This window comes from Heterocephalus glaber, unplaced genomic scaffold, assembly GCF_053883595.1.
Source record: "Heterocephalus glaber isolate CG9 unplaced genomic scaffold, H.glaber_assembly_v1.0 deba00001504, whole genome shotgun sequence".
NCBI lineage: Eukaryota > Metazoa > Chordata > Mammalia > Rodentia > Bathyergidae > Heterocephalus > Heterocephalus glaber.
The window spans coordinates 4501705-4528919 of record NW_028258324.1 but is presented as its reverse complement, the minus strand read 5'-3'; the positions used below and the strand labels follow the sequence as shown (position 1 = coordinate 4528919).

At 45.6% G+C, this 27215-nt stretch overlaps 2 protein-coding genes and 1 pseudogene across 2 annotated transcripts in view; 1 reads left to right on the top strand and 2 right to left on the bottom strand.

Moving 5' to 3' along the window:
* Dock3 (dedicator of cytokinesis 3) overlaps positions 1-1685 on the bottom strand; it is a 633495-nt gene extending 631810 nt beyond the window's left edge. The window contains exon 1 of the mRNA XM_004834160.4: positions 35-1685. Coding sequence (XP_004834217.2) covers positions 35-71 — 37 coding nt within the window. The 5' untranslated portion in view covers positions 72-1685. The remainder of the gene's footprint in view (positions 1-34) is intronic.
* Positions 70-25188, top strand: LOC101712292 (small ribosomal subunit protein uS7m pseudogene; annotated as a pseudogene).
* The window catches only part of Mapkapk3 (MAPK activated protein kinase 3), a 53461-nt gene continuing 28080 nt past the window's right edge, over positions 1835-27215 (bottom strand). The window contains exons 11-12 of the mRNA XM_004834159.3: positions 3627-26966; positions 1835-2210 (exon numbers count right to left, since the gene is read on the bottom strand). Coding sequence (XP_004834216.1) covers positions 26814-26966 — 153 coding nt within the window. The 3' untranslated portion in view covers positions 1835-2210; positions 3627-26813. The remainder of the gene's footprint in view (positions 2211-3626; positions 26967-27215) is intronic.

Genomic DNA, 27215 nt, shown 5'->3' with positions numbered 1-27215 from the left:
TCCCCAGCCGCTGCCAGGCGGGAGCCTCACCTACCTACGCCGTATTTCTCCTCCTCCGTGGGGGTCCACATGGCCGGGCCGGGCGCGATCACGCGGGCACGGCGGCTGGGCGACAGCGCGGCGGGAGCAGCCACGGGCCCAGTTGTGGCGCACCGCGAGACGAGGCGGGGGCGGTCAGGCGGCGTAGGGCAGTGGGCGGCGCATCCCTCGCAGGGCGTCCGGGATGCCCCCGCCACCGCCGCCACGTCTGGACCTCAAGGCTTCGCGAACAACCCTGGAGCTCCTGGCAGCGTAGGCGAGGGCTCACCACCTGTCCTCCACCACCGCTCCCGCGCCTCCACTTGGCTCCGCACAGCTCAGACGCTGGGCTCCAGCCGCCGGGCTCCAGCCGCTGCCGCGGCGCGGCTCGCCTTAGCTGGCTCGCAGGACGCCCGCGCATGCGCCGCTCTCTGGCGCGGGAGGGCTCGCGCCCCCTACCCCGAGCCCGCGCGCGAATCCACGCGCTGCCGCCGCGCGCCAGCCAAGAGAAATCCGCGAGAGGAGAGTGGACTGCCTGGCCTGGGCAGGACAGCCCCTCTACCCACCCCGCGGGAGGGGGCAAGGTCCGTTAGGTGGAAGGCCTAGAGAACCTCCATTGGCTTCTGCTTCCTCCTGCCTGGCGCACCGAGGTGGCCAGTGGCCCTGTGGTCAGAGAGGGGCTATCCAGAAAAGGAGGGGACAACACCGTTTTCCAACTCATCCTGGTGCCAGCCACAGTGCTGTCATGGCCCTATACTCTGAAAGATATCCTAATCCTTGCCACCCCACAGAGCAGGGTTGCCACTTGCAAACTGAGTGGGGTGCACACACTCCCAGATCCCCATGACGCCACCTAGGCCGTGGCCCCTGGCACCTCCTGGTTTCTTGTTAGGTTGGCCAGTGTGATGAATATCTAGGACTTGAACAATCACAGCAGCATTCCTATTAAAAAAAAAAAAAAAAAAACACTTCCTTAGTGAGCTCCAGGAGTTTCTCTACAGGGCACTACCTCTGCTGCTCCTGAGTCTCTGCCTTCCATGCTCTCCTAAGCTCTGGCTCCCTCCCAAAAACTTTCCTCCTCCTTGTCCTCCCTAAGAATGGATTCATTCTGACACTACTACAAGAGTCATCTTGTGACGGACCACCCAGTCAACCACTTCGTCAAAAAACAGCAATTACAGGACCACTTTCCACCTACATCTAGACCATGTGATGTTTCTCTCAGCTCTAACTCCAGCAGATTCATCCATCTCTCACCTGCACAATCAAGTCAAAACTCTGATGTCATCCTTCACTGTCACTTTTGGACACCCCCACTCTTCAAAGCCCAGCTCAGCACCTCACTTCCAGAAAGCCTGCCCTAATGCTGCACCCAGCAAATGCAATCCTTTCCTCCTTTGTCTAGGATTCTGTGTTCATCTGTGTTTCATCTGCTCCCCACCCCCAAAAAAATAGGGCTGTCAGCTTATTAGTTTGTAGGCAAGCACCAGGCTTGTCATCTTTCTAGCCGCCTCAGCACCCAGCCCAGCACAGGTGCATAGCTGTCAAGTGGGAATTAAGACTAATACACAAGTATCTTGGTAATCACCAGATCTTACTGATTCCTCCTTCAAAGTGTCCTTTGTAACTGGTAATTTCTCTCAGGCCTGAGAGTGCTCACCTGAATTATTGCTACCACCTCTTGATCTCTGGACTACTTCACCCACCAATAAAGGCTGCCCAGTCTTGTCCAGAAAATGTCTGTTCTGTGAATGTTTAGTTTCTCAATAGCCAGATACATCTTTTGCGGGGAGAAAGGTAAGGGATTCCAAGAGCATAACAAAAGAGATGTCTTTATTTATGTAACTAACTCCCAGGAAGATAGATCCCCCTGCCCAATGGCCACCATAAAGCAATACTATGGAATGAAGCCACATTCTCGAAAAACTCTCTCCAGGAAGCTCTGTCCAGTAAGTGGGGCCAAGCTACACAGGCCTTCTGAACAACCAGAAAGGTCTTATTTCATCCTCTACTTTCATTGTCTTGTCTAATGTACACAATGACAATCACAGAGCCTAAGGCCATTTTTCCCAGTTTGCTCTCTTGCTTCCAGTATGAATCCATCTTAGATAACAGTTTCTTCAGACTCCCTCCAAAAAAATTGTCCACACCATGATTGCACACCTCAGCTACAGGATAGGAGGGCATTCATCCTGGTGAATGAAAAGAAAGGGGACAAGGTAAGAAGAGGAACATTTAATAAGTCCTTGACTCTTACACTCTTGCTGTTTGTACTAAACTTAGACTATTTTCTTGGGATAAAACAAAAATGCATAGCACATATAGTGGAGAATTGGCCTTCAGCAGAACTGCACCTGCACTCCTGTTCCCATAGCATCTGATCTGAGCTTTCCCTTAGGCTCTCAATCCACTACACACACACACACACACACACACACACACACACACACACACACACATGCACACGCACACACCCGTGCCCCTCCAGCATATGAGCTAACTTCCAGCTTGCCTCTGAAAATCAACACCCTCATCACACTGACCCCCTTTCAGTCCACTCACTCTTCCTCATGTTCTTGCTATCATCCAGTTTCACTGCCTGCTTCTTAGGATCCCCAGGAGCCTACTGTGCTGCTATTGCTGCCTCCTGTCTAGACCCATTATCATTGTGTCCTACTGCATGGATTCCTTCTGCTGCCACAGGAACACCTGCCTTGTTGATAGTCTCGTGCCCCCATTCCTTTTCCTGCTCTCTCAATCTGACTTCAAAAAGGAATCATCCGAGTCCTTCTATTTCAGTGCTACTTACCTGATTCTCAGCCCCTGAAGCTCTTGTTTTCTGAGCTTATCGCCTCCCAGAATTCCCCAAGGCCATCCCAACTCCAAATGCAAGCATATACCTTTCCCTGGTACTCCCTGAGCCTTTGCCAACAGTATCCCTCAGCCCATGTCCTCTCCTCCCTTGGAACTTATAGACTATCCTCAGACTGTCTCAGAATCACTTTCCCCAGGAAGACTTCCCCAGCTGCCCTTGTTAATGAGCATACTTCTCTTCCATCAAAGTCTTTCCTGAAGCACTTTCTCTTCCCACTTTCCTCCAAGAAATGGAGTATGTCCACATTGCACATAGACAAACATGTTCCTTATTCAGTGAAAGAACTGTTTTTTAGTTTTTAGGCTAACATAGTGCCTGCCACCTAACAGAAATTCAATATATACTCTGGTATATATTGATCTGCCTACATGTTTACTGAGATCTTAATAAAATAGGATGGAAAAGAGAACTGGGATATTTACCTCAGCAAATTATAAATCTCCAAATTCAGAAACTTGAGTTACATAATTTGAGTAAATTTCCTTGATGGTACATTGGTTTTAATCAAGAATTCATTGATAGGGCCGGGAATTTAGCTCAGTGGTTCTGCCGCCTGCCTTGCAAGCTCAAGGTCCCAGGTTTGATCCCCAATATCAAAAAAAAGAATTCATTTAGATGTCTTATTGAGTCTTATATAAAAGATAAACATAGTAGAGCAATTTATCTAAGAGACAAAGAAATCTGCAGTTTGACTTACATGTCACTGTTACTTTTGGGTTTGCCTAATCATTACCTTAAATGATAAACGAAACTCGATGAGTAAGGAAGTAGTCATGCTTTCAGCAGGAAACTCTTTCAGACTGGTGGATATTCAAAATAGCCTATAATCAAACACACATTCTGTAAACAATGTACAAGAAATGCAGACAGCATCATCTTTCTATCAGAAATGAAATTTAAGTTGATCAGCAATTCTTCTGTCATAAGCAAATTCCATAAGGGTAAATTCCCCATCACCTTTGGCAAGTGAAATTGGCCATCCACAAAGCTCGGTGAGCTCTTCTTTCCTTGTTTTCTGCTGCCTGGAGAATCAGACAGCAGCATTTAAGGAGCCAGCCAAGCTAAAGACTCAGCTCATAAAACAATGTATGGCCACAAAGATTATGTTTATCCAGGAGCATTCTGAAGACTCTTGCTACTGAAGTCGGCAAGCAATGGGCAAATGGTACACAATGCTCATTCTCCCAAGAGTTTCTAGCAACAGTGCCAAAGCAGTGCTTATGTCTCTCTCTCAGCGTTTGATCTCATCTAATGTGCTGTCCAAGCAGAATAAAAGGAAAACTTCAGAGATGTGCAACTGGAATAAATCCAAGAAAGTACAGGTGATAATGGTGAGGATCTGCTTTCTCTTGACCAGGAACGTGTCAGCAGTTAGAGCTTCTACTCATAAAAATCCTAGGAGCTGGTAGATAGGATATCTTACCCAACTCATACTTACCCTGCTGAGTTCCTCAAAGAGTACATCTGCTCTGGTCAATAAAGCAAAGCCAGTTTTCTTCATGGCAGAGAGACACTCAGGCAAGTCTCACTTCCCCACCATCTCTTATATCCCCACAAAGCAATATCCTGTAGAAAGGCTCCTCTCAGGATGCACCATTGGAATAAAAGGCTAACACAGTAACATAGAAATGACTGAAAAAGTTAGGGTCCTTTTGGGTATGGAGACCTAAAGTGGCTAAAAGATATTATTAGTATTTTGCTTTAAATTTTCATGCATCTGAGTGTATCTGCGGTGGGGAGGGGATAGGGAAGAGTGTGAAAGAGAGGCAGATTCAGCTGTGCAATATTTCATTATTTTTCCTGAAATGACAAACTTTAACCATCTGTTCCTATTTTATCAACCCATTCAAAATATTATTAAAATTCACATTCTTTCCAGTTAGACAGTGTCTTCAAATGAAAAATAACCAAAGTTCCCCTCATTTCAACCCCTGGAGACTGATATGACACTTCTGGATGGGCTTTTGCTACCAAGTTCCACCATGAGATTCACTCCCAGACATGCCTGAGAATCTTCAACATTTCTTGCCCACCCAACTCTGTGAACTACCTGGAGACAGCAACATGTTGTATTCTTTTATTCATCTTCCATGCCTAGAACACAGAATCTGATGCATAATTCAAGGTGTGATCAAAATATACAGTGAATATTTTTTAACCTTTTTTAAAGTATTACAGTAAAAGACAGATTGCCATTAATCCCCCTCATTTTGAAAATATTTATCCTATTGTTCTTGCCACTTTCTGAAGCAGTTCTGACAGTCCTCTTTTCTGACTGTCTTTACAAGGTGTGACAAAAAATATAATGAATGCTGCCAGCCAACAGAACGGCAGCCTTGTAAAAACATTACTGTATGTCTTCAACTACCTTATTCACCAGATCTGGCACCATATGACTTCTGGCTCTTCCTGAAAGTCAAAATGACCATGAAAGGTAGTAAATGTTTTGAACTGATTCAGAACATCTAGGCAACCACAACAGCACAACTAAAGACACAAGAGAGAACTTCCAGAAGTGCTTCAAAGAATGACAGAGTAACTGTGTTCAAAGCAAGGGGGAGTATTTTGAGGAGGGATTCATGGTAATGTCTTTTACTTAATTTTTTAAAAATTTAAGCATTCATCTTATTTTTGGATCACACCTCATAAGTACTCAATAAATATTGTTCAAATGACTACATTAGTGAAAGAGTACTTTTATTTTTCCCCAAGAATTTATATCTTTTTTCCAGTAAGATTTTTGTTCACTTATTCTTTTCTGGCCAGGATAAAGTACAATAGATAGAATCAAAACTGAGATAGCTCTACCAGAAGGTAGGGCAAATAGAAACTTGGCATTACTTAGTTCTCCTTTCCCTTTGGGGGAAATAACTGTGCCCTTGAATTTCTGCACTAAATCACCTAGGAGGGATTGAAATTAAAAACCTCAGAGAGTAATTAGCAACAAAACATTCTAATGTCAAGAAGTAAATTTTATGGAACCTTATTTGTAATAGTTATTGGGCCTCTGTGAAGCCAAATGGTGAAATTATTGCGGCAATACAAATAGGCCAAAAAGAGAAAAACAGCCCAAAATAGCACAGATATTGAAAATCAGGACAGAGATAATTTCTCTACACATAAAAAGCAATCAATTGCTATGCCTTCACTAATTCATTAACTGCAAAACAAAGCCTGTTTGTTTGGTACAGCACCAGCTACCCCATGTTTGAATTGTTATGTGACTGAAGTGTGAGAAATTTGAATCATTTATTCTCCAAAAAGTTTTGCTCACTTATTATGCAAGTTTCAGGTCAGAAAATGTCCACGGTCTTTCCCATCACAGAGTTTACCATCTAGTTGTGAGGAAGACATTGGACCAATTATTACCCAAGTGAACCTCTAATTGCAGACATAAGAACAAAGACAGCACCAGCCAGGAAGCCTGACCTAGTTTGCAAGTCAAGGAAGACTTCCTGGAGGAAATGATAGCTAAACTGGAACCTGTCAGGCCAGGGATCTAGCTCAGTGGTGCTGCCACCTGCCTCACAAGTGCAAGGTCCCAAGTTTGATCCCTGATACTAAAAAAAACAAAAACAAACAAACAAAAAAAAAAACAATAAGCTGGAACCTGTCAATGTGGATAAATCAGCCAGGTAAAGAAGTAGATAAAGTGTTCTAGACAAAGAGAACAGCATTTAGGGAAGTAGACATGGCAGGGGAGGACCTTGATGTAGCCAAAGAATGGAAAACAACATGTATTGTGTGAGTGACAAGTAACTGGAGAGTGGGAAAAGTGTGGCTAGAGTTGGAGGCAGAGTCTGGTCTTAGAGCCTTGCTGGATCACATGACATTAGAGCAACAATCGTTGCTGGACTTGGGTCAGAAGCAAAGATAAGAGACATGAATAAGACCAGGCCCCTCAAGGATATTCTGGGCTTCTCGAGGGAACAGCCTAGGAAAAGGTCCATCTCCCTGGACTGGGCTTAGAGGCACTGCTGGATATTCCCCAATTCTCTGAGCACCCAAGAAAGTCTGTGCAGAGACATCCAGGACCATGCCTAACCCAAGACTACTCCAAGCATCTCTCCTCGAGCCAATCCTTCTTTTATTTTCAAGATGGCACATCTGTGCTCAAACTCCAGGCCTCATCTCCCAAGCTCAAAGAGGAAGAACAATTTACTTCCCTGCCCAGGTCACTTTCCAGTGTCTAAGAGGGTTTCTGGGACCACTGCTTCAGCTGCAGCCTTAATTCCTTGATTGCCACCTACAACCCAGCACATGCAAAGGGGCCAGGGACAGAATAATGCCAAGCATGCCAGACACCAATTGGCACTGAATCTAATCAAAGACCGTTGTTGATCTCTTTCTTGATAAATATTTATTAGAGAATGGAAAAAAAATCTTTAACAAACTCTCATATGAGCATACGTTGGATGTACTCAGAATACATAGGATCCCTACCCAGGGAGTGGCAGGAACAGTATTCCCCTTGTCACCACTAAAGAAAGCAACTCTATGAAATGGAGAATGTTCTCCAATTAGAACCCAAGGCAATGGATCAAAATTTATAATATGCAGTCGTGAATTATAGAACAATCAGAGAAATGATCCCATATAGAAACCTGCCATGCCAGGAATCTCAGCAATTTTCTATGAGAACTCATCACTAGACAGCCCCCACTGAAACCACACCTGTCCTCAGCCTCCCACCCATGATCCCAGGCTATCAGGCCAGGCTTAGGCTTTTTCTTTTCTTTTTTAAAATTTGTTATTAATATATGTTTGTGACATATAATAATTACATTCATTTTTGGGAATTGGTACATTCACATATTGCATGTTGATCATCTTTACTCTTCTTTCCCTTTCCCCTCTTTTCCTTTCCCAGATCTTCCCATCTTCAAAATCTTCCTGTTTCCTGCCATCTTTATTTTGCTGTTTAAATTATTTATATTTTGGCTTTCTCATATGAAAAACCATGTGATATTTAACCTTCTGTGTCTGATTTACTTCACTTAGCATTATATCTCAAGATCCATCAATTTTCCTACAAATAACTCATATTTATCCCTCTTATGGCTGAGTAGTACTCTATTGTGTATATTTTCCACATTTTCTTTATCCATTCATTTGTTGATAGGCATACAGTATAGGTAACTTCCAGAATTTAGCTATTGTGAACTGTGCTGCTATAAACATGAGTATTCATTAATCATTATAATATGATAACTTTAACTCTTTTGGAAAGATACCCAGAAAGGGTATAACTGGGTCAAATTGAAGTTTTTTACTTTTAGTTTTCTGAGAAATCTCCATACTGATTTTCATAGGGGTTCTACTAGTTTACATTCCCATTAACAATGTAGAAGTTTCCTTTATCCCCACAACCTCACCAAAATTTGTTGTTTCTTGAGTCTTTGATGATACCCATTCTTACTGAAGTAAGATGGAATATCAGTGTTTTGATTTTTGTTTTTTAATGGCCAAAGATGCTGAAAAGCTTTTTATGTACTTATTGGTCATTTGCACTTCTTTTAAGAAGTGCCTATTCATTTCAATTGCCCATTTTTGATTGGGTCTTTTGTTTTTTGAGGTCTAATTTTTTTTCAGTTCTTTATAAATTCAAAATATTAGTCTTCTCTTCAAGGAGTAGCTGGTAAAATTATTTTCCCATTCAGTAGGTTATCTCTTCAATCTATTTCCTTTGCTATGCAGAAGTTTTTTTTAATTTGGGGTAATGCTATTCTTATATTATTTCATGTATAGTTTGGGATTCTGTTCAAAAAGAACTATGCCTATGCCTTTGTCTTCAAGAATTAGATATTTTGTCTTCCAGCATGTTCAGCATCTGTTGTTATATGTAGGTCTTTGATCTATTTTGATGTTATATTAGCTTAGGATGAGACGGATGGGTCTAGATTCATTCTTTTACACATGGATAACTAATTTTCCCAGCACCGTGTGTTAAAGAGACTGTCTTTTCTCCAGCATTTGTTTTTAGTATCTTTGTCAAAGATCAGACTAAAGGTGAAAAGGGCTGTTTCTGTATCTTCTATTCTTTTCCAATGCTGTACATGTCTATTTTTTATCCTCTTTTGATGATTATAGCTTTGTAGTATAACTTGAAATATGGAATTGTAATGCCTCTTGCTTTGCTCTTATTGTTCAGGATTGCTTTGGCTCCATATAAATAGCCTCATATAAATTTTAGGATTGTTTTTTCTAGTTCTGTGAAGAATGTTGTTGGTATTTTGACTGGAATTGCATAAAATCCAAGTATTATTTTTGATAATACGGTCATTTTGACAATATTGATTCTGCCCATCCAGGAATGTAGGATATCTGCCCATTTTCTAATGTCCTCTTCAATCTTTCTTCAGAGTGCTATAGTTTTCCTTATAGATATTTTTCACTTCCTTGGTTAAGTTAGTACCTAAGTATTTAATTTTTTTTTTTTTTTTTTTTTTTTTTTGGTACCCGGGATGGAACTCAGGACCTTGCGCTTTTGAGGCAGGCAGCGGAACCACTGAGAAAAATCCCTGGCCCCAGTATTTAAATTTTTTGAAGCTACCATGAATGGGATTGTTTTCCTAATTCCTTTCTTAGTGGGTTCATTGTTGATGTACAGTCTTGGAGATTTTCAAGTTCAGAGTGAACTATCAGTGAGAAATCGAGCTTGAGGGTTCTGGAGTCAGGAGTAGACTCACATCCAGCTCTAGATACTTCCAAGCTGGATGACTCCAGGCAAGTGGTTTAAACTTCTAAACCCAGTTTTCTCCTCTGTCAAGTAAAAATAATAGCTTCTCTAGAAAGAATATGTATGAGGATAATACCTGCAAAACTCTCAACACAGAGCCTAGCACAGGGTAAATGTTCATTAAATATTTGGAACCTTGCTCCCCTCTCTACCAGCTCAGATTGGTTGCCAAAAATTCTGGTTCTCATTGTATTTGTGGGAACTGCTTCTCCTTCAAGCCAGCCTAAAAGAGCCAGTTTGCTCACTTTTGCCCAGCTGGGCTAGCAGCATCCACCTCTTCTCAGCCAGCATTTAGCTCAGTGCTAGCCTCTTCTCTCTATTTAACACCAAAAGGTATTGATTTTCCTAAGCTATTTCCATTATGCAGTACCCTCAAGAACTATTTATTCCATCAGTTCTCATCCCCTCTTTTTTTTTCTTTTTCTTTTTCTTTTTTTTGTACTGGGGATCAAACTTGGGTCCTTGTGCTTTGGAGGCAGGTGGTGGAAACACTGAGCTAAATCCCCAGCCCAAATCCCCTCTTTTTTTTTTTTTTTTGGTACCGGTGATCGAACTCGGGACCTTGCGCTTGCGAAACAGGCACCGGAAGCACTGAGCTAAATCCCCAGCCCCCAAATCCCCTCTTCATAGCCACTCTCCCTTGACCCACAGGATCCTCAGCTGCTGAGGTATAGATCTGTTTCATTTTGCACTTGCTTAAAGGTCAAACATGAATTTCTCCCCATTATTGTACTGCATCTTGTCACACAGACTCTTTGTTTCATGGATTAGTCACAGTCTTGCTATCAAATTAAATATTCCTCGGTGGTTATTTTTAGAGAGATCTTTTTCTAACTCTATGTGGTACAATGATGTGTGTGCACCCACAGCTCTGGAATCCAGGCATTACCAGGTGGGCTTCAAAATGCCTCTAGAAAGCAGCAGCCAGCAGAGCAGTGAAGTTTGTAACCTAGCTCTGGCCATGGGCTTCTACATCCAGCCCACAATATTTAATCCTCTCTGCCTTGGATGAGAAATAATTCATTAATCAGTCTACTAGAAGCCCTAAAGAGACTCTTAGCACAACTCTTATGAGTTGAGCAAAGCATGCCTGTGCTATCTCAATCTCTTGTTTGGCTGTCTCCTCTATCCTAGTGTAAGGACACCAAGGATAATAGTCCCCTCAGTCCTTGTACCTTCATGAAGCTTGCTCTCAGAAAAGGGCCTATCACCATCCTGACTGAGACCTGAGTCAATGATAGTGGTTACATCCCTGTTTCTTCCTATAGGTTCTGCCTGCACACTCAGGCATGCCTCAGTAGAGAAATGAGGTCTTCAAAACAGAACAGAATCTCAGATCTAGTTGGAGTGGGTAGACATGGGAAGAAGGAGTTTGCTAACGGCGAGTCTTCTTTACCTACTGGAAGGCACTATGACAATAAGAAGTTGTACCTTCCTTGGGCCTCAAGGAACTCAAAGGTAGCCAGAGTGACAAAACCCATAGATAGACTAAATTATAATTCAAGACAGGATTTAACATTTTCCCCTGGGGTATGGTCTGTGAGGAGCTCTGTCAGATTTCTTACTCCTCATGTTCCCTTCCATGTGTGGGTCTCCACTGACTGTGACATGTGGGGCCTCTCTCACCCAGATCATGTGAGACTAGAGTGAAGTGGAAAAGGGGTAATTCTCACATCAGTTTGCATATCCAGTTGACCTCACTCTAAACTGCCTCTTTCACTAAGCCTCCATCACTAAAGAAGATGACAATTTGGCTTTCATCTCAGTTTTTCTTTCTCAATTTGTTCAGAAGTTGAGTAGGGAAAAGGAACTATTTGTTGGAGTATTGGGAGCCCTTTCAAAGAGCCCCTATAGACTATAAATCCTTCAGATGTTCAGAGGCACAGGAGGCTGAGTGGCTTTAAAATATCCAGGAAGGCTTAGCCAAGGAGGCAAGGTCTCAGAGGATGAGTTTAGTTTAGTTGGATATGGCCCAAGAGTAAACAGAAGCATTCTTGGAGGAGGTCTCATAAACCAAGGCACAAGAGAGAGGGAGAAACATACCTAAATAGGAAGCAATGACAAGGTAACCAGAGCCCAAGATTGCCTTGGGAGAGGTGGCAAGTGGATAGAGGCAGACTGTGGAGAATTGTGAGCAGTCAGTGTTGACTAATCAGTTGGTCAAGATATATTCCCAAAGGCTCTTCTAAGTCCAGGGGAAGTGACTACAGGCAGTCAATGAAGGGTTACAAGACAGTCTATATGAGGCCACTGTGAGGCCTTCAAGTGGAAGAATATGACTGTTGAAGACTGGCTAGAGGTGCGGAAACATGCAGGAGGACACAAATATTTGATCTTGAACCATTCCACCAGCTGAGGACAGCCTGGTTAACCATTCAGAAAGCTTACTGGGAAAGGTGCAAATGTGGATCACTTGATGGGAACTATTTTTTCCAGTGAGGAGAAGTAGAATCAGTAAATGAACAGTTGAGAAAAATCAGCATCTTATTTAACCACCAAAGAAAGACAGATTGAAGCTACAATGAGACCCCTCTTTCACCCATCAAAGTAAAACAATAAAAATAAATGATAGTGTCCAGACAAGTGTATGAGAGTAAGGGATCTACTCTAAGTGAGTGGGTCCAGTCAGTCCTCCCACCAACAAATAGCAAGTAGATATCAAGAATCCTAAATCTATTAGTTCTATGAGAATATATCAGAGTAAGTTCCATTTACATAGATATTCAATGCAATGCTGTCTATAAATATTGAAAATAACTCAAATGAATACCAGTAGAGGATGAATTGATTGAACATGGGGCGTATTATGTGAATTTTATGTAATCAATAATATCCATGAAAGCCATATACCAACATAGAGAATATATATTTATGTAACATTCAGTGGAAAAATAATAGGCCTGAAACTGCTCACAATGTGTGATTATGCAAGAATAAACACATGTAGATACAAATCAGAGGAATATATACTAAGAAGTGCCTCTGTCTTTCTTTCTGGAATGTAGTTGTATAAAACAGTGCAGCTTCCTCAGAAGCATAACACACACAGGCAGAGCACAGAGATGGACAGCACTGAAGCCCACCTTTCTACCCTCCTGGCAATGAGCAGAGATGATATCTCAAAGCCAGGCTGTCATTATACAGAGAAAAGACAGCATTAGGCATGGGTTCCTATATCTACCTCATCCTCCCCAGCCCCACTCATCTACTAATCTACCCTGGCAAGCCCAAGCCTTGACTTCCAAGACACAAGGCCTTTTTCTCTTTGTGATGACTGAGGGCTGTGGTCACTCGGCAAAGCCTAGAGCCCCTCAGTGCCTCTCACACAATGGTTGGAAAAAGGCAGTCATCCCCCTGCACTGTACTCCTTGCCTCTACCTTCACACTGGCAGCTCCTATTTTGCCCATTTGGACTTTCATCCCTATTGCTCCATGGAAATCCCACATTAATGCTATCAAGGATGTCTGTGATGGCAAATCTGATGATTGTTTCTCTGTCCTTGTCCTACTTTTCCTACTCAGCAGTATCCAACACAGTGACCATTTCTTTCTTGGCACACTTGCTTTTACAAGCTTATAATAAACTATAGAGTCAGCTGTCCATATCTGTGGTTTCCAGATCAGTGGATTCAACAAATTCTTGTGGATTGAAAATATTTTTAAAGATTGTGTCTAGGCTGAACACAGAAAAACTTTTCTTGTCATCATCCACTAAAAAATACAGCATAATAACTACTAGCACGGTGGTTACATTGTATTAGGCATTATAAGTGATCTAGAGATGATTTAAAGTACACAGGAGAATTGCACAGGTTATATGCAAATACTGTACCATATTATGTAAGAGACTGGAGCATCCACAGGTTTTGGCATCCACAGGATGTCCTGGAATCAATCCGCTATGCATATTGAAGCAGGACCATACACTTAGCTTTCTTCCTGCCTGGGTGCCCCGCTCATTCTACTCTTCTGATATCTTCATATCTCCCTAACCTCTGCCCCAGGACTGAGACTCCTTTTCATCTCACTTCCCATTCTTTCCTGTCTTGCCTGGTCTTGTGACCTTGGACCCCAACTAGATTATGATGTCTCTCAATGTTATGGCTCAAGCTCCCTCAATCCAGCTACCTTCCTGATACCTTGGTGTCTTTTAGTACCTTGGGGAAGGAAAAGTGGCCAGCACCTCTAGTTCCTCAGCAGCTCAGGCTTATCACTACTAGTCATCCTTTCTCCTTCTCCACATATCCATTCCACAGTGAGTTCTGGGACTTCAACTCCAAATCCATCCAAGATCTCTCAACCCAAGCCACCTCCCTCTCACTTGGAATCCTGCAGCCTCCTTGTTGGTCTGCCTTCCTTCACTTTTGCCCCTATAATTTTTCTCACACACAGTCCCTTCTTCTCATGGACATCCACCCCAGCTAAGTCTGAGATTTTGTTCTCTTCTAAGGGCCTCAAAAACAAAATTCAGAAGTTTTTTGTTTGAGCGTAACACTGGCCAGTAGACAATTTTATGAGCCCATCACAGACCTAAACAGCTGCATTCTATTCCTCTGGGAACCAAGAGGACATTTTTGTAACTCTTCCTTGAATGTGGTCTGGAGGGGTTGGAGAAATTCAGCCTGGGGATAGAAAGAATGTATTTGATCCTATTCATTCAACAGGTTCAATCCAGGCTTTGACTTCTGTACTCAGAAACTTATCTCTGGAGAGCTGGAAGGGTGTGGATCTGTGCTGGGTGAGATGGGATAGGTCTGCCAGGGCACAAGGCTGGAGCAGAAGGCTGAAGGCCTTGTGTACTTACATGCATCTTTTGCTTAGGAAGCTTTCTCCCCTAGTCAACTAGTCCTAGAGGCAAGGAATATGGGACTGACCTCCCCTTCTCCAACACTTAAGGTCTGCAGGATGACTCAAATTCATGAGCGTAGCTGTGGTCTTCGGAGAGGAAGATTCCATCTCCTGCTCCCTGCACCTACTCTCTCCTTCCTCCAGGCTGGCCACTGTCCAAATAGTATTTTCTCTGGCTCTATACATCCCAGGATTTTGATTATTATAAATTCTTCTAGGTAAACAACAGACTACCCTCGGTATCTGCTCAGCAGAGACCTCAGCATGGCACAGGAGCCTCTGGACTCCTAATTCACCAGACCTCCCTGTCATATCAGATGCTATTTCCCCTTCACCTCCTTCCCCCTCCCCACACAATAGACCTGGTCCAGGTTATTCTACTCCCCCTATCCTAGAGTAACTCACCTCTTAGATTTTCAATTCAGCTCTGTACTCATATACTATCGCATTAAATTTTCCAAATAACCCTGTGAGTATCACTCGGGCCATTTCACCACCAAGGAAACAGATTCCAGAGAAGGAAAAAAGCCTATCCAAGATCACATATACAACAGCCAGCCCCAGAGCTCCAGGCATTTCCTTGCCTTTGCTCTGAGCTACATCCCTGGCTTTTTTTGTTATTTATTTTGAGACTGTGTCTTGCTAAGCCACTGATTTTCCCAGCCTGTGTTCAAACTTGCAATCCTTCTGTCTCAGTCTCCCAGATTGCTGGGATTATAGGCATGCATTACCATACCCCAGTCTTCCTTCTCTATACTAGTAGAGAGCAGGGGCCACAATCTTCAAGGGGCTGAACTTGGAAATTCTGCAGAACCTGAAGTGGGCAGAGCCAGACCAAGGACTATGACACTCCACTGGGATTAGACTAGAAGCTGTGGAAGATATGTTGGGGAAGAAAGAAGTAGAGGAGGCTCTCTCTTTTTCTCCCACTTTCAAAATATATATTATGTTTTTGTGCTCTTGTCCTGATGTGAAGAGAATGCCAAGGGTTTCTTGAATGACAGGAAAGGTAAAGGTGCCTTAGCGGTGACAACCACTGACCAGAGAGACCACTATGAGTACATCCTGGGATCCAGGCTCCCAACACACCAGTGGAGAAACATTACCCACAGAACCTGTAGTAAATGCAGGCATCTTCCAGGCTAAGGCAGGTTCTAAAGGTGGAGGCTCCAGGAAGGTTCTGATATGGCTCAGGGCTGCAGGAACTCTGAAGTCAAGGGACAAGCAGGGACCGTGAAGTAAAAGCAGACTTGGTTCATCAAAAGGCATTAGGTGTGAAATGGATGAAAAGGCAAACACTTGCCTCTTAGGACTGCTGCCCAGGCTGCTCTAAGATGGAGGGAGTGGGATGACCTGGACGAGATCTATCGGGTGGGGAGGGCAAAAGAGATGGAATGGAAAGCTATGGGTTTCAACATCCATCTGTCAATAACATGAGTTTTCCTCCCTCCTTCCCCTGGACAGGAAGTCCCAGGTCAGGGACAACCACAGGGCTGGAAGCATAAGAATGGCTGGGCTTGCCCGGAAAACACCTAGGCCAGTTTAAGATGGTCCCAAGGATTGCTTGTTGAGGAAGTCTCTAACCAAGGGTGAGCATGAGCCAGGGACTGATTGTGACTTGCTTGGGAATTGCCCAGCTTGGGATGCTGTCCCTGAGCATCCAGCCACAGTCTCAGTCACCCTTGGAGAGGTCCAGGAAAGATTGTTAGGTGAGTTCCCCTCTCCTGCTTCCTCACCTCCAACCCCAGGTGAAGATGTCCCAATCACTCTCTTAACTTGTGTTATGATTTAGATCTAGAATGTTCCCTAAAAGGCTCACATGTTCAGAAGTTGGGCTTTTGGGAAGTGGGAGTGATAATACTTATCAGTGGATTCTGTTAGGAATGGGGGCCTGACTGAAAGAGGAGGGTCACTGGTGGCATTATCTAGAAGGATCTATCTCTGTCCCCGGCTCCTTTCATTGTCTGCTTCCTGGCTCCCATGATATGAGTAGCTTTTCCCTCTCTATGTCCCTCTGCCATGTTGTTACTGCCTCGGAGCCAGCTGACCATGGACTGAAACTATAAGCTAAAATAAACCTCTTCTCCTTTACATTGTAGGTGTTGGGTATTGTGTCTCAGCAACAAGAAAATAACTAGGGCAACCCGTCACTTTATTTAAGTGTAAGGGTCTTTAGTGGCTCCCTGCTGTCTCCAAAGCAATGTCTGTACTCAGCTTGACATGTATTTTCCCACCCTGGGCTGGACCCATCCCCAGATACAGCAAGATCTTTCCCATGAGCATGCTGTGCCCTCTCTGCTCTGACCACCTCAAAGTCCTATCTTCCTTCCAAAAAACCTACTTCATGTCCCAACACCAAGCAAAGCTGCCACTCTACTCCCAGGACCTGCAACATCCCTGATTCTGAGAAGACATTTTGGTATGGAGCCTGACAGGACCAGCCACATCTCCAGCCAGAGAATAGAGATTCCAACTCCAAATGGCCGTGGCTTCCAACATTTCCACAACTACAAAGTGCAGCCAGGAAGTCCCTCATGTGTGTCCAGCCTTTGGGCAGTTCCAATTCCAAGAGTAACAAGGAGGGGAACATCAGCAGCCAGCCCAGGAGCCAGTGTTTTCAGGCTCAAAGTGCCCTGGACTCCAGAACCTGTAAAGGGCAGACCTGGGGCCTGAAAGTCCTACTCTCAACCCTCCAGGCTCTGGGTCCCAGTAGCCCAGCAACTCCAGCACCAGCCTCTCCAGATACCCAGTCTTGTCTCTGGCCACAGGCAAAACCCCTTATACCTTCTCTCAGTGACAAATGTTGATGCTGTTCTCATCCAAAGCCCTCTGGGAAGAAAACCCACGGAAGCCTAATTCAAAGCCACAGAGCCCTCAAGTACAGTTAGTGAGAAAGTCCTTACCCACAAAGAAGTAAAAAAGGGAAAACAGCTCTGCAGAAAAGGGTGAGAGCCAGAGGGACCTGGGAAGGAACTCAGAGGCCAGGGAAGGAAAGGTGGCCAAACGAGAGGCCAGGAAATCTGCTCATGCAGGCAGGGGCAGTCTAGACTAAGAAGATAACTTGTGAGCCTCTGTTTTCTCATTTATAAAACTAGAATTAAATACGACAAGGCATGTTCCAACCCTGACTTTCTCAGACTCTATCCAGAGGTTTCCATTCATCCCAGGTCCCAAAGCCATTTCTGAACATACTTGACTGACTTTCACTATTCCTAGACTCATTCCTGTCCATGGAGGGCTGAGCTTTGCCAACCCAGGAGGGTGAGCATGGAAGCAAGAAAGTACAGAGGCCCAAAGAGTATGATTTCTCCTTCCAGGTAATTGGACTCTGTGGAGGAAACATTAGAAATCTTGAAGCTGGAATCCACAAGTTCTTCTAGGTCCCTATAGTTCTGATGTCCTGGCCTCAAAATTGGGATTGTCTTCCAGAAACTTTCTTTCATTCACAAGTCCAGCTACTAAACTTCTGTGTGACCTTGGACAAGTCAGCTCCTTCTGACTACCTTCCTTTCAGAAGGCATAAACCAGCCATTTTCTCCCCCACTAAACTCCTTCTACATTTACCTTATCCTCCAAGCACCTTCAGTCAGGAAGGATTCATTCCATGGGACCTAGGTCTTCTGAGGAAACCCATCTGACATCCAGAGTATCCGAAGAAAATTGTCCAGAGTTGGGCCCTGACAGGTGGATATGGGAGGAGGGTTGGCTATCCTAGAAGGAATACCTCCAGTCTAGGCCAGCCCCTGACCTGCATTGATTCATGTGATAGGTGGAGAAGGAACTTGTTGCTGGCTGAGATTATGGTGCAGCACTATTCCTGAGAATCTCTGCTCACCCCATCCCAGGATCTTCACCCAAGCACCCACACAACTCCAATGAGATCAAACTCCAGCTACAGAAGTTAAGAGTAACTGACCCCTTCTTTCTGAAGACCAGCGGGAAGGCCTTATCTCTAAAGAATCTATCTTCAGAGGTTAGTTGTTGCTTCTTGTGGAAACAGACACAGTTGTTGGCTTTGCTGATATTACCAGCACCAGGGAGGTTTGTATCCATGGTTTAGTGGGATCATTCTATTGCCAACAATAAGACAGTAAAGCCATTTCAGGATCTGATGTTCTCTCTATAGAGTCAAGGGACAGGTTACATCTGGTCAGGCTATCATGAGCCCTAGGCCAGACCCTGTTCTAGGTGGTCAGTGGCAGAATCTAGAAAAAGGCATCTCCAAAAAGCTTTATTACTTGGTTCCCAGAAAGATGCTCATATGCTTTCTCCTTCCTGGTAGAGAACTGCACTCTCCAGGTACAATGTGACTCACTTCTCTCCTCAGATACTCAAAGACCTTTTGAGCTGCTATGCCTTTGCACTTGCTAATTTTTCTACACGGATGCCCTTCTTCTCCTCTTCTTATAGCCAACTTATTTGTCCTAGCTGAGTGTCCCCTATTCAAAGGCTTCCCTGACTCTTTTATCCCTGTCTTTGCCTGTGGGCTATCACTAGAGAAAGAGTGTCATCTGCTTGGCTTGTCCCAGTCAACAACATAGGAAAGCCTGACCACTGTAGGCAAACTAGGCCAGTCCATTCCCTCATCCAGCTGGTGCAATGCCTTCACCTGTGCCCCCACAGTCTCTGGAACCCTCCAAGACTGTGTGAGGAGGGACTTTCTAGACCTGCCTAGCTACCACTGGGCAGAGCCTTGCCTGTCACCCCACCAGTCCTGGCAGCCCTACTGCAGTCTGCTAGGCCCCAGCTTGACAGGGGCCTTCACAGAAAGACCCCAAGCGCAGGTGTGCAGCTCAGTCAGACAGGAGCACTGACTGCAGCTTCTGTCAGGAAGACAGCCTCTCTTCCAGGCTTTAACATGTGATTCAACACTTCCCTGAATACCATTATCCCCAGATAGCCTCTTGTGTGAGGTGAATTTTCTTTTTTTGAACTTATGACATGCTGGGAACTGTGTAGAATGTCATGCCTTACCTTTCACAGTCTTACAGTCGGGGGGGGGGGCATTGCTCTCCACATGGTCTAATGAGGAAATTGAGTGATTAAGGGGGTTGTCTGATGTCACAAAACAGTCAGAAGGGGAACCAAGATGTGGAAATAAGGCACAACATCCATCTCATTTTCAGAGAAGTACCCTGACTTTAAACCTCCCTGAGAGGTGCTGGGTGCTCCCTGCCTCAAGGCCAAGGAAGATCACTTCAAGCATCCTTTTTCTGACAGCCAGAGACATAAAGGGTCAAGAGAGAGGAAAAGCAGGTGTATGACACTTCTAACTAGACCAGGTCAGGGAAGGAGTCAGTGACATTGAGACTCTTAGCAGTGACGGTCTTCCTCTTAGGGAGGGCATTGTGGAGCCCAAAGTTCCAGGTTCAAACCCAGGTCCTACCACATACCATTCAGAAACATGGTACTTCTAGTACCATTAAAGCTTCGGTAACTTTTTCTGCAAAATGGACATAATTTATGTCCAGGAGAGTTACTGGAAGAGCAGAAATGTAAAGGAGGCCATGTGTGAGATACCTGGTACCTGACAAGGCACAAAACCTGAGCTGCAAGATATTAACAGTAGTTAGCCAGGCCCAGGCCTGAGCAGCCCAGTAACTCTCTCATCTGGCCTTTCTCAGTGACCCCTGAGACCTCCATTCAACTCTAGCAGCTAAGCTGGGGAGACATGGCCCCTGAGTCAGAGTCCTATCACCTAAAAGGGAGGCTGAGCTGGGGTAGGTCCCTGCATGGGGAAGCTGTTTCATGGGGTGGCTAAGAGGCCTGACTCACACTGCTGCACACAGAATCTGTCAGGTATAAGAGTTAATGCTCCCTGATTTGTTATGGATGCAGAGCCAGAGGGGCATGAGGATTGGGGTATAACTTGTTTTTTCCACACAGGCCCTGTAGCAGGGGCTGGTTTTGCAAGATAAGGCAGGCTCCTCAATCTCTCCAGCTGTCTCCTCAGCCCCATCACCTCTTCTTTACCTGTTTGCTCTCCCTTGGGGGCTCTAAGAGGGAAAAGTTGCCACAAGGTGCCCACTGTCTTGCCCTGAGAACCCTACTTTGATGTTTTTCAGGAAGGGGGTGAGGAAATGAGAGACACCCCTGCTGTGGCTGCCTCTCACCTGTTAAACAAACTTACTCTTAGTTCTTCACACAGAACACCTTGTTCTACCTTGCACCTGCTAGCTGCAGTGCTCTTTCTCTAAATCTTGTCCATCCAAATATGACTTGCCTTTGAGTTCACACTGTCATATCTGGGAAGCTTTCTGAGAAGCATTTCCTTTTTCTGACCTCCTTTAGCAGAGAGGGCAATGGCTAAGAGCTTGGAGCTCAGGTTCTCTGTAACATGAAAATGTGAGAACTAAATAAGATGAGCCACAGACAGCACAGTCATGGCACACAGTAGGCATTCAGTAAACAGCAGCTGTTCATTATGAGGTTGTGGTACCTCTCCTACCCCACAGTTCCCTCAAATACTGGCACATAGTAGGTGTCCACTGAATACTCACCCGGGTGACCAGTAGGTGGCCCCACACCCCAATTAACCTGTCTTGGCTGTTGGCTGTCAGCTCCTCTGAGCCGGAGGAATCAGGTTTCCTTGAGTCACCAGCAACTTTCTCCAGATCTGGGGAAATGGAAGGTGGAGCAGGCAGAGTACTGGATAGCTGGGTACATTACCTATCACATGCTGGTAACCAAGGGCTTTGGGCTTGGTCGCTCTTCTCACCTTCTCCACCACATCCCTGTCCCACCTTTGTAAGTAAGACTCCTCCCTCAAGCAAGGACATTGAGGCCTTATGAAGTACATGGTTCTCCTGAGACCCCAGAGCATTCTTCACAGACCATCAACTAGTGGCAACACATCTGCCAAGGATGCTGGAGTAACCTGGTCCTCTTTTTTTTGTTGTTTGTTTATTTGTTTGAGAGTTTTGCTTTGTTTTTGTTTTTGTTTTTGTTTTTAGGCAGAGTCTTGCTATGTAGTTTAGGCTGGCCTTGAGCTGTCTATATGGCCCAGGCTGGCCTCAAACTAGTGGCAAACCTCCTGCCTTAGCCTCCCAAGTGCTGGGATAATAGGCAACCTGGTCTTCTTTAATCAACATTTTATCTCACTGATGAGAACCTCAAAATGAGATTAGCATTGACCAAGGCCTCAGGTAAATCTAAGTGATTCCATCCCATTGGACACACAGGTGGGTGGTAAGCTTCCTATCTGCTGACCCAAATTGGAAAGGGTAAGCATGCTGGCAGCCCAGTGGGACAAAAAGAAGAATTTTACCCTGCTCAGCTTGAAGTTAGCTGTGAGGACCCACTTGGAATGCAGAAGCTCAGCCTAAGGCAACCAGGTCTGGAGACAGCCACACAAGCCCCTCTGCCCACCTCCCGTGCCCACTAGGGAGAGTTTTAAGCAGGCCTGAAAACATTGAAACCCCTGCAGATACTGCAGTAGGCTGCATTTTGAGGCTCAATTCTGATGTTGCAGTGGAAAGGCTGAATAGAGGGCAAGGGTGGAGAGGGGCTGGTATACTGGTATAGAATAGCAATGAGGCAGGCTGCTGAAAGTCAGCCAGCATCAGGTTCTGAGGACAGAGTCAGGTCTATGTTTCTCTTCTCCCACCCCTGTCTGACTGACACACACACACACACACACATACACACACACACCCCTCTTAAGAAATTCTTTACTGCAAATTCTCAAGAAAACCACTATAGAGTCCATGCAAATGCCTGGGTTAGCTGATGTAAACATGTGGCCACTTGGCTTTTTAGCTTACCTGACAGCAGCTGATGTCAGAGATTTGCTCCCATCTAGGGGTGTGAGTTAGCCAGGCATCCAACCTCCCAGTCCTGGCTTGTAAGAACTTCATCCAAAACCAGAGATCGGGGGGCCAGGCCCTGCGCTGGGCTTGTCATGGGGCACGATTTCTCATGAGCTCTTGGAAGTGGCCAAGCAAACATGAGAGAAAAAAGAGCAATCCTTCCATTTTCTCCCCTGCTATAACGAACTTCTCCAACCTGGTCACAGGAAGGGGCATGCTCCCTCCACAACAGTAAAGGGCCGAAAGTGACCAATAAGAGTCCTTCCCTGAGAATGGCAGGTGGATACCTGATCAGATGACAATCTCCTTCCAGATTTCTGCAGCTGTGGTCTTACCTATAGAGAAGGTTGATGCAATGGGGGATCAAAGCCAGCCCAGTAAGAAGCCTAAACTAGCAGAGCCAAGGGACAGACAGGGCCCGAGGTCCTGGGCCCAGGTGTCTTGCTTTCAACCCTGTAACCTTCCTGGCCTCCAAAGTACATCAATTCTCCCTTTGGTTTAAACTGCCCCATAACACCTTTTCCTGCTAGAGCCATATCTTTCCTTTACACACCACATCTAGGTCATGATTCAACACATATTTGTGTAATGTTTTGTTCTTCTACCCCATGAATATAAACTCCTGGGTGAATACGTGGTCTGAAACTTTCACTGCTGCCTTCTTTGCAGTCAGCATGGAGTTGCAGGTGCAGTGGGTACTCAATAGCCAAGTGAAGAAGTTCCTCTGCATCCTGCAACTCTTACTAGATAGTCTTTTTTTTTTGGTACCAAGGATCGAACTCGGGTCCTTATGCTTGCACAGCAGGTGGCGAAACCACTGAGCTAAATCGCCAGCCCACTAGATGGACTCTATACATCTTTGAGTCTGGCCAGTATTCCACCAGACAGCGAATATAATCAAAGGGTTGGGCTTAACCACAGACTTCACAGGGATCCTCAAACTCATCTAGTTGCCCTCCTTTGAAGTGTAGGACTAGAACTAAGGCCCTGAAGGCCCACATGATGTTATCCTGGAGGACAAACCATTGGGAGTAACACTCATGGGTGGAGAAGGCCTGATTTTTCTGGAAAGAAAGTCCCAGAGATAGATTTGGGGTTGGACTTTTTCTTCAGACAATTTTAGGTATTTCTCTCCTTCCTGATGGATAAAGATGCTGGAGTGGTTAATGGGAGTTGGGCATGAGCCATGCCCCAATCACACCACTAAGTGCTTCCCATACATGTCTGCTTGAATGCCCAGATGACTCTATGAGGTGGGTGCTCTCATCTCTAGTACACAAGCTGCAGGAATGGATGGAGGTGAGGGAAGCTGAAGGACTTTTCCAAGGTCACTGGGCTGGGAAGCAGCAAAACATCTCCTGAGTGCTGCCTGTCCTGTCTTCTTACATCTCCACACCTTCCCCACTCCCGGGATGGGGCGTTGCCTATGCCAGATGAGCTCGTGGAAAACTGGGAGGTTTCAAGATTGAAGATGGGGAAAAAATGCCACAATGAGCTACCTTAAGGCTGCCCGCAAGAGCTCCCAAGGGATGAGGGTGCACTCTTGCTGGAGTAGTGAAAAGACAGTCTTCCAGCACCCTGCCCCCTCTCCTCCTCGATATTCTCGCTGCCAAATGGAAATCTGGCAGCTTCTGAAAATAGCTCAGTACTGCAGCAGGCACTCTGCCTGCCCTTCAGCAGGCTGGCACGCAGCTGGGGGTGGCCACTGTGGGCAGACGCTGGCACACACAGGGCCAGGAGTAGGTGTCACACATACAGTGCATAGGGGTGGCACAGAGCTGGGGGCATGTGGCAGCTGCCATCCCTCAGCCCCTCAGACCTTTCCATGCCTAGTGAGGCTGCAGTAGCTCTGGAGACAGCCTGGAATGTTTACCAGGCCTGAGGCACCCTCTCTAGCCAGAGTGAAATCGTTAGTAGGGATGTACAGCTGCTCTTTGGCCACATTTGTCCATCCATGTACACAAAGAGAAGCCCAGGAACCAGGAGAAAATGCCAAAATGGTGTTTATTAATATCTAGATATAAAACTCGGCAGCACTGATCTGGCTGACACCGTCTAGAGCAGTGGTGATAAACCTATGACATTCATGCCACAGCAGGTTGTTTGTATCATTGAAAGCTCTAAAAGGTTCACCATCACTGGTCTAGGATTTCCCAGTCAGTGAGAGAGGCCAGGAACCAAGAATTATACTGAGTGGGTGGTCCTGGCCTGGCCTAGCCCCAGGAGTCACCTGCACTGTCTGGCATGTTTCAGAGCCAACCCAGGTGAGATGGAGTTGCGATGGTCCTGAATTCAGGGATCCTCTAGTTGATAAAGGACATTACTGCAAGCCCAAGACAGAGCTCACCGAGGAGGAGAAATATGACCAGGAGCTCAAGAAGACTCAGCTCATCGAAGCAGCCCCAGTGACAACAACATGCTCTGTGTCTGCAGACCCAATGGTCAGCACATTAACCAACATGATGATGAAAGGAGGAAATAAAATACTGGCCAGATCCCTCATGACCCAGACTCTGGAAGCTGTGAAAAGGAAGCAGTTTGAGAAGTACCGTGGTGCTTCTGCAGAGGAATAGGCAACCATCAAAAGTAATCCCTACATCATCTTCCACCAAGTACTGAAAAACTGTGAGCCTGTTATTGGCCTCATATCCATCCTCAGGGATGGCCATTTCTACCAGGTCCCTGTGCCCCTACCTGACTGACGTCGCTGATTATTGGCCATGAAGTGGATGATCACTGAGCGCCAAGATAATAAGCACCGGTGGACATTGAAGCCAGAGAAGTTGTCACATGAGCTGCTGTAGGCTTTTCATAATCAGGGCCCCATGACAAAGAGGAAGCAGGACATGCACAAGATGGCTGAGGCCAACCGTGCCCTGGCCCATTACTGCTGGTGGTAGAGAGAAAGGAGAGGGTCTGCGAGGAGCCCAAGGCCCTCTACCCTACTGAAAAGTACCTGTGTGTTAAGGATGTAGTTCCAAGCTGGGCATGGTGGTACATGCCTATAATCCCAGTACTTGGGAGGGTGAGGCAGGAGGATTTTGGGGTGTTAAGAGGCCTGCCTGGACTACAAACTAAGTTCAAGGACGGCCTGAACTACATAGTGAGACCTTGTCTCAAAACAAAACAACAAAAACAATGACAAACACAAACAAAGGCTGTAGTTCCTTTTTGAGAAGGAGGGAGCAGCCTGTTTATTGTCCATTGACCCTTTGTCAGTGGGGCTGGAACTGGCTTTCTGTGACCCATCCCCTTGTAAAGAAAAAACATTGACTTGGGAATTTCCTCTGAAAAACTCAGGGCCCAGTCTCCCCTTTCCTCAGCTCATGACAGACCTTTGGATATGAAAGGAAGAAGCTGTAGCATCAGAAGATAACTGGCCCTTTATTAGAAAGTCCTCTCCCTGATACAGAAGAACCATTGATTAGAACTCATTGGAGGAAGGAAAAAGAAACAAAAAGAATTAGACTGAGTGTCAGACATTTGTCAGGCACCCTATCAGGTACTTAGCATCAGGTACTGGGTGGAGTGGGGCTGGATAATCCTGAATTGGCCAGGAGGAGCTCTCTCTGCTCCAACTCAGGTTGTAGCTAGGATCTACTCAGGTAGATCAGCAGCCCTCTACCACCTCAGGTCTGACCTACAGCATGGGAAGAGATGCCTGGCTAATGGGAATCCAACTATATCCTCTCACAAAAGTATACTAAAACACAGCCCCTGCCATCAGTAAAAGGACTTTCCTACCTGGGATTTAGTGAGGACAGATCTGGGGCTGGGGACTTTTATCACAGTGACATTTTCCAAAGTGGGAAAGGATTAAATATCTCCACCTTTGGCTGAGATGAAAAAACAACCCTTTGAGTAGTGGGTAGTGATAGGATGGCTGACCCAGGGACTCCTTCGGGGAAAGCTCTGAGTGCCATCTGGATTTAGGCTGCAGCAAGGCAGGGCTGGACCACCAAAAGAGGCAGGCAAGCTTCACCCTGCAGTCTCAGGGAGATCAAAGAGGGGTGAGCTTGAGAGGGGCAGCCATTGTAAGAGAGATCAGACTCCCCAAGATGACAGAGGTAGACTCTTGATTGTCCCTTCTCCCTCCCTTGTTACACACTCAGCATTCGGGGACCAACACTGTCCCTGATCACCATGGCAACCAATGGCCAGATGCCTTTCTCAGAGCCAAGCCTATCTGCCCACCCAGCTGGGAGCTATCTCCCTTGAAGAAGGGAAACCCAGCCACAATTCCCAGTGGCCTAGAAGGCTAAAGTCATGTCCCCAGGTCAGAGCAGGACATGTCCCACCCTGGCCAAAAGTGCTTTGATTAGCAGGGGGCTCCCTCCTCCTCTCTGGGGCCAGAGTCTGGGCTGTGGCTCTGAAAATTTTGAGTCCAGGTCTGCCATCTCAAAGGTCTAAGTAAAAAACAACAAATAATCCTTGTGTTAAAATGACCCTGAGCCCTCTGATAGAACCTCAGCACAATGCAGTCTGTCACACAGGTTGAGGCCTGACTCCTCCAAGACCCCGTGGACTACTGGTTGTTGCAGCCCTGTGAAGCTGAGGAGCTGCCTGCCTGTTTTTTTCTCCGCTTATTGAGGAGCCGGTTGTTAGAGGTCTTCAGGTCCTTGATCTTCACCTGGTCATAATCTACCCGCATGGTGGCCAGGGCACTGGTCATCTCCTCCTGAGGACGGATGGCATAGAGGACAAAGAGGTCAAGGTGAACTGACCTTAACAACCATCACCCTCCTGCCTGGGCAGCCCCTTAACACCATCAGGATGACAGTGACAGGCTGTGTTGCCTCCATGCCCACTGTGGCTGGCCCTTTGTGTCTCATAATCTTCCCTAACTCCTTAGTGGCAGACACTGAGCTTATCTAGCAGGGTACAGAAAAGGAGTGATTCTCTGTGATCACACCAACGGTAAATGAGA